At 39.1% G+C, this 7,531-nt stretch overlaps 1 protein-coding gene across 2 annotated transcripts in view; it reads left to right on the forward strand.

The window, feature by feature from the left end:
- The window catches only part of CNOT6 (CCR4-NOT transcription complex subunit 6), a 29,157-nt gene that overhangs the window by 8,147 nt on the left and 13,479 nt on the right, over window positions 1–7,531 (forward strand). For both annotated transcript variants that reach the window (XM_008628896.2, XM_008628895.2), the window contains exons 2-3: window positions 4,480–4,593; window positions 7,060–7,246. In XM_008628896.2, coding sequence (XP_008627118.1) covers window positions 4,482–4,593; window positions 7,060–7,246 — 299 coding nt within the window. In that variant the 5' untranslated portion in view covers window positions 4,480–4,481. The remainder of the gene's footprint in view (window positions 1–4,479; window positions 4,594–7,059; window positions 7,247–7,531) is intronic.

Genomic DNA, 7,531 nt, shown 5'->3' on the forward strand with positions numbered 1-7,531 from the left:
TGGAAAATATTGTCCAATTGTCTTGTTACTTCTTACTTTATTAGATCTAGATTTGCATAGTTTATTCACTGTTTTTAATTAAAGTAGCAGAAAGTTTGAGTAATTCTGCACTTGATCAGGAGTGGTGCTACTTTGTTTACTTTCCGCTCCTGATCTCCATTAGTGTGTTAGTGACAAGTAAAAGCAAGTAAAGGGGAAGGAGGGGAAGTCAAAAGGAGTCACCGACGTGTTAGGAAGTTTCAGAAGTGGAGTTATAATGCTTCAGCATTGTGATCTTGCAGTATTTCTAAATGTGCTCCCAGGTTTGTAAATGGAGTTTATAGATGGTTCATAGTAAGTATTGAAATAGTTATTTCAGAATAGTTGATTAGATCAGTTGAAATTACGTCTGAACACTGTGTTGTTCTTGTTCATCATTTTCTACACAGTTTTAGAATCCAAGTTTTCTTTTCCTAATTTAAAGATGATGTTTTAGGGGCAAACTTGACATCTACCTCCATAGTAATAGTATAAAAGATTGTACTTGGCCTACAGGAGTTGTCCAATACGTTTAGTTTTGAAATCAAGTTAATTTATCATGATATTTTAGAAAGCATTTCAGGAAATGAAGGATTGCTATAGTATTTCCTGTTGGTGCTTAAAAAAACCCCAAAACCTTATTCTCAGAATAACTGCTCACCTACCTATTTTATTTAAATCTTCCTCCTCTCCATCTTCCAATTTCATAAAAATGGCAGAAGGGTAGAACAGGAAAAAAATGTCATCGTCTTTCCTTCCCTGCCACTCAGGGCAGATTCATTTCTCATTTTGAAGACATTATTTATTGGTAGTCTCCGTAGTTAACCTGGAGCATTAACTACCTTACAGTCCAGCTTCCACTTTGCACATGTCCATAGCCAAGGACACTTATCATTCCAAATGTCTTGTCAGGCAATGAGCTGAACCCCCTTCATTCTTCTACGGGGAGCAGTGTATCTAAACCAGCTTGGCCTCCAGGAAGTCCTTCTCTAGGCCACCAGCTCCTCCTGACGTGGTGCCCTTCATGGCCCTGGTGCTGCGGCTGGGAGCACACCCCAGGAGCTCATGGTGCTCGTAATGACACTGTCATTTTCCAGGACAGTTCCAAGCCCAGTGCCCAGCCTGGCTGTGCATGACCTGGCTGCAGTCATGGCTGTAATCTGGAGAGACAGGCAGCAGTCGAGGCAGGTGCAGCTCGACCTGGGAACATTTGGCTTTGTCTCCAGTGGTCTGTTCTGAGTGAAGCCAGAGCCAGAGCTCCGTCACCCACCTGCTGTAGTAGGTGTAGTAGAGCTTTGTCAGCTCTTCTTCCATCAGGTTGTCCTCCCTTGACGTAACAACCTTCAGGTTTTTTCCTTCTTTTTCTGATCCTTGTCACCCTTCCCTGAAGGGGCTGTCAGTCCCTGCTTCCTTCCCGTCACCCTGTCCCAATGCCTGTCTCTCAGCACCCTCTGTACAAACAAGGGCTTAAAACAGTGTCTGCACTGGAGGCTTGAGATCTAATTCCTTGTGCCAGACCTTGTGCGCTGTTGACTTCATTGACCTTGCTTGGCTCAGTTACTTTGGGGTAGGGGGGGTGTTAATTCTGTGTGAGGACTGAGTGACCCAGGGTGGGAGTGGGCAGCCACACTCACTTCGACTGTCAAGCTCTTCAATTTTTACAGCTATTAAAATGACAATCTTAATAACCTGGTACGAGATAGTAAACAATTTCATTTGCATTCAAACATACTTAAATGTCCTTTTCATTAAATTCATGTAGTCTGGAGTGTGTTCCAGGAATCCATATCATATCTTTGTTATAAAAATGTTCTCCTTTACAAACTGATTTACTGTACGCTGTAACAACCTAACATTAATGGTGCTTCCACCATCTGTGTTGGTGCAAGTGAAAATTACAGGTGGTATAAGCTCTTCTGAAAATTACCATGATAATTGTTAAAAGCTGCAGTTATCAATGGTTCTAAGGATGTTCAACACTATTTTATGGGTCTTACTAAAAATTGCTTTAGTCTGACAAAACTCTATTACTTAATCTGATGTTCACCTCAGCTTTTATGATTTACTGTAGCAGCTGAGCAGGTGCTAAATTTGGATTTGGGGAGGTGGAGAAAGGAGACAGTAAAAGAGACTGATTTTCTTGAACTACTCCATGCTGTGAAGTTTTGAAATGCAGTTCAAGGTGTTGCACTTGTATTTTATGCTGTCCTGTGAAATATGACCCAAATTTAGCCTTCCTGTCAGTTCTTGAGAAATTCTGGGTTCTGGGTGATAGATGAAGATGTGTTAATGCTTGGTGTGACAGTATCCTTGATGTGGCTGATGGCTGTGATGCTCTCGGGCAGCAGCAGCTCTTTCAGCCAGGAGGCTCTCAAGCATTTGCTGCTTTTTGGCACCTGGTAGACCTAAACAGCAGGGACTCATCCTCTGAGAAATGCAGCAGTGAGAGAGGGAAAACCATCAAGAGCAGGAACTTTTTTGAGGGGAGGGTGGTGCAGCGGATGGACCGGGAATGCAGCTTCACCAGGATCCAGTGTTAAACCCTCAAATTCTTAAATCTCTAATTGTTTTAGTGTACATTAACAAAACCCACTGGAAAAGTATGTCATCCTCTTTTAGTAGCGAGCAGTGATACACTGCTGGTACCAGCAAAGCTGTTAATTAGTGCATGTGATTGAGTGTGCTCTGGGGAGCATTCGTGTTTCTTTACTGAATGAGATTTCTGTCTTTGCTATACCTGCTTCTCAAAAAATTGGAACATATTTATTAATTCAGGGAGCGGCAGGAAGAGAAAGCAGTAAATGTCTGAGGAAGGTAAATGTTTCCTGACAAGCTGGAGCATTCCTACATGGTCTTTGTGAATTATATATAATTATACGTTGAAATTTCAGAAGAGATGTTCTGTACATTGCTTTGGTATATATTCCTTGCACCAGTTGCATAGTTATTGCAGGGAGAAGTTATGCTTTTACCTTTCTGGTGATTATAATCCACTCTCCTCTCGTTTAATTAGTCAAGTTTGATGAAAAAAGTGTTATACTTGGTGATCCCAGCACCCTAGATACTCGAGTGCCTTCACTCTGGAAGGAGCCTCACCCAGCTGCTATTTATAATCTGATCCTTTTACCCACAGTTCCCTTCTTAAAGGGGAATTTCTTTTCACTGCAGAAATCTGGTTTTGCCCAGGAGTGGGAAAGGGAAGGAGGAGTGTGACTTAGTAAAAGAGCTTTTATATTAAAGTAAGCATGTGATACCTAAAAGCTTTATTTTAATTAAGCTGTGTAGTTATCATAAAGTTTTTGGTGGATTTCTGTTGTTTTGTTTAACGTGCAGAGGAAACATTTTTCAGTAAAATCAGTAAACAGATTATAAGTCTGGTTGATAGTCTTATTTACTAGGACTTATTCTTTGATTATTTTATATAATGACAACATTTTTCACTTTGTCCCAGGAAATGAAAAAATGAGAAAGCCTTAAAAGGCCTGGTAGGAAGATGTCCTTAGAAATTTGACCAGTATAGCTGCTTGTTCATTGAGTGGGTTTGGGTAGTGTTATAATACTGCTGTAATGTATTTTGCTAAACAATCGCATAATATCGCCTCTAATGTGTTTTTAAGTGTGACTTGAGCCAGCATTGTTTAATTTCTCTGTTTCATAGAAATAGATTTATAGCTTGTTGCTTGTTGGAGAGGAATGTTTGCTTCTCTGTCATGGTGCATGGTTGAGTTTGGTAAAAAGAACCTAGAAAATTATTCTTATAAAGTTACAGGGAATGATGTGAAAAAGAGTGAGGAAAATGAAGTTCAATTTCAGTGTTAAATACTTGGCTGAAGAAAGTGATAGAAATATCTACCTTGGGCGCAATATTTTTAGATTGCAGAAAGTAAGGTGAAGGTTGGATTAAAACCTGTCATTTTGCAAACTTAAAAAATTGAGGATCTTTTTGAAACACCAATTCTTTTCTTGATGATGATTTGTGTGAAAAGTTGACAATGGCAGTAACCTGGAAGTGATAGATAATCAAAGTTATTAGCAAATGTGTTCTCTGGGAGTATGGGAGAGATCCCAGTGGAGGTGGATCATCTCTTTTTGAAGTTTCATTGTTGAAGAAAAAAGAGCCTGCAGTGGGATGTGTCAGTTTTGAGGGACACACAGCATAGCCACGGAAGGTGGTGGGACACAATTTTTAAATTGCTTTGCAGATTCTGGTAAATTATTGCAGGGGTGGGTGGGGGACTAGACTGTTGTCTGTCATTTTAGGAGCTTCAGGAATCTCTCTTTTTCTATTTTATAGCAGTATTTCCCATCCAGCGACATTTGTAAACGGGCACACTATCTGTAGGTTTGAAAAGTATTTGGTATATAAGTCTAATATGGAATTTAACTGAAATGGGAGTTACCTTCTAAAGAATTCTCAGTATATAGTATCTCAATTAATTACTTGCCTTTTGGTTTCAATAGGAATGCCCAAGGAAAAGTACGATCCACCTGATCCACGGAGGATGTACACAATTATGTCCTCAGAGGAAGCAGCCAATGGAAAGAAATCACACTGGGCAGAGTTGGAAATAAGTGGTAAGTAACTGAGGCATGGTCCTGAATTATGAACTCACTGCAAGTAGTGTGGGTTTGGACAAGTCTGGAGGGGAGTTACCTACCTTGAAGTGAGAACGCTGGGATAGGAGCTGCCAGCTGTGGTGTGTGGAGGCAAGAGCTTGGATTAGGATAACACAGGGAGCTGTAGGAGGGGTAAGGTGGGCCGAGTGGGAAATCTCCATGGATAGGAAAGTTGTTAAGGTGAGGATATGGATGTGAGCACTTGTGTTTTAAGAAGATGAAGTGAGTGAGAGCATGAATTTAAGATCTAATTTGTCAAACAGAAGAGGGTGAAGTTGAGGTTGATCTATAGGGGTATGTTCTTACTGTAAGTAATGTAGCAGGAAGGTATTAGTCCACGAAGCAGAAGTTTTCTTTTTAAAAGCAGTTGTAAATTTTACTCTGTTCTTAAGATTAAAGACAAACACCAAAATCTCCACAATCTGTGCAAGCTTTGAGATACTGTTGGACTTCTGAATCTTTTCTGAAAAGTAAGATAATGCTCAGAATTCATAAGCATGTATTTCAACTGGTGTGGACCACCAGTGTCTCTTGATTTGTAGAGTAAACCTGGGGTTTGCTACAAAAAGTGTGTTTACAAGGAAATTCAAGCAGATATTTTAAGACTTAAAAAATCATTTTGTGATGTTTAAAACTTAGGCTGTAATTTTGTTTAAATATGGAGGTTCTTTAAGCGTCTGCAAAAATTGCCATGTAGGATTTGTAAATGACTGTTCAGTAGAGAAATTTATGGAAGAAGGATTAAAACAGTTCTTCAAATTGTGAAGAATCTTTCCATCCAGTTCACTGAATCTGTGTCTTGCTTCCAGTACCATGTGTCTCACCATGTGAATAGCATTCTTTACTGAAGGTTACAGATGCAGAAACCTAGTTAAATGCTGCTTCAGGAATCAGCATTATTTATCAGCATTAGGCTTGGAATCCTCTTGGACATCTGCTGCTCTGAATAGGAAGTGCATTAAGTGATGGCTCTTCCCTTCATGCCTGGTAATCTCACTACAGACTGATTCCCGCCAAGGGAGGTGCTGGAGTGGAGAGCCTGGATCAGGGATGTTGATTGGAAATCCTTTCAGCTACAAGGCTTTCTATGATCACAGTCACCTGTTTGCGTTGGGGGTGGGGAAGAGGTGTTAATTCAGCTTTAAAAATGCAAAGAACTATTGATTTGTATTTAAAACCTCTCAAAAGATTTCTTAATGAGCATTAGAGGAGCATCAATCCCTTAAGAACTGTATGCATTTGCCTTGCAAAATAAAATGTGCAATGTTTTTGTTTCATTAATGTTCACACTGTCCTTCCCTTGCAAAATACTTGGTCACATAATACAGAAAGCCACAAATGTTTTAACTGATCTCGTTTAAATCACATCTTTTCACTACAGGCTTTTTTATGCCCCTCGTTTTGTTGTAGCTCACTGGAAATTATACCAGTATTAAACATCTTGCTGCCAGGGACTGAGTCTCAGTGTAACCTTCCTTGGGCACTAAATAGGAATTCTTTTATTTTGAAGAAAATCGTTTAAGGAAAGGAATTACAAAGTGCGTGTGTTGGTATAATATTAACCAGACTGTTGTTAACATTGATGGGTCACAGTGGGGATTTTAAAGTTGTTTTAACTAACTTTTTGCCTTGGAGAAACTGGTGTTGGTACTCCTAATGCTTTTGGTACAGTGAGATGATTTATGTAAATGAAAAAAATTTACCCCAAAGGAAAAAAAAAATCTTGGAGAGAAGAAATATTTTGAGACCTCTGATGATATCTCACATTCCTTGCATGCGGCAGTGTAAAAATCTTGATTCTGTCATACAAATCCATGTTTCCACCCTTCAGTTTATACAAAAAATCATACCTTTTTTAAAATATCTGGCAATAGTTGATACAGCTTTTAGTTGAATGCCAGATGGAAATCCATGTTCTCAACTAAGCATCTTAGTCACCCTAAATATAGTGTTTCTATCTGTTCTTGGCTGGATTAATGCCATAGAGTAAAGATTTTTGGTTTGAAAGATGTGCGGAAATAAGGGGTGAACCGAAGCACTGTCTTTCATTTCAAACATAAACTATAATTGAAAAAAATCTATTTCTTACACCTCTGTTAATGATAAATTTATGGTCAGCTGGTTAATGTTTTTGTCTTGTATGGAACTAGAGAAAGACAGATGTTTAAGCCTTAAGTATGAATTGGGAAAAACAATCTCAAGCATGCTTGGTAATATCTTGCATTCTCTCACACAAAGACTAATTTTTCGTCTATAGAATCAACAATTAATGGAATTTTCACTTAATAAATTAATAATAATAAAACCCACAAGCAAAACTGCCCCTCAAGTTCCCCGGCCCTGCACATACTTGAAAAATGTGCTATTATTGCCAAATCTATGTATTTTAAATGTTCTGTTTTCTCTTGTACCTTTCTTCCACAGGGAAAGTGAGAAGCTTAAGCTCATCATTGTGGACACTGACCCATTTGACAGCTTTGCATCTCAGTGACAATTCCTTATCCCGTATTCCTTCAGACATTGCCAAGCTTCACAATCTGGTATATCTGGACTTGTCCTCTAATAAAATTCGCAGTTTACCAGCAGAGCTCGGAAACATGGTGTCACTCAGGTATGTAAATCCTAACAGGAGTTAAAATTGTTCTTTTTTTATCTTTGTAGCAACAGCTCAAATTTCAGCATAAGTAAATTCCCCTTTCCTCCCTTCTTATCTGCCTCCCTGAATACTGGCTCTTCTGTGATCTCCTGTTATGATGTATGACAGCACAGAATGAGCCTCAGAAGTGCTTGGTTTGATGGCAGTCACCCATTTTATATTTTTCCAAGTCAGGTTTCCTCTCAGGCATCTCTTTCCAGATTCTTCTACAAATCTTTTGTGTGGTGTTTTTCTCAGAGT

The sequence above is a fragment of the Corvus brachyrhynchos genome, unplaced genomic scaffold (genome assembly GCF_000691975.1).
Source record: "Corvus brachyrhynchos isolate BGI_N302 unplaced genomic scaffold, ASM69197v1 scaffold21, whole genome shotgun sequence".
NCBI lineage: Eukaryota > Metazoa > Chordata > Aves > Passeriformes > Corvidae > Corvus > Corvus brachyrhynchos.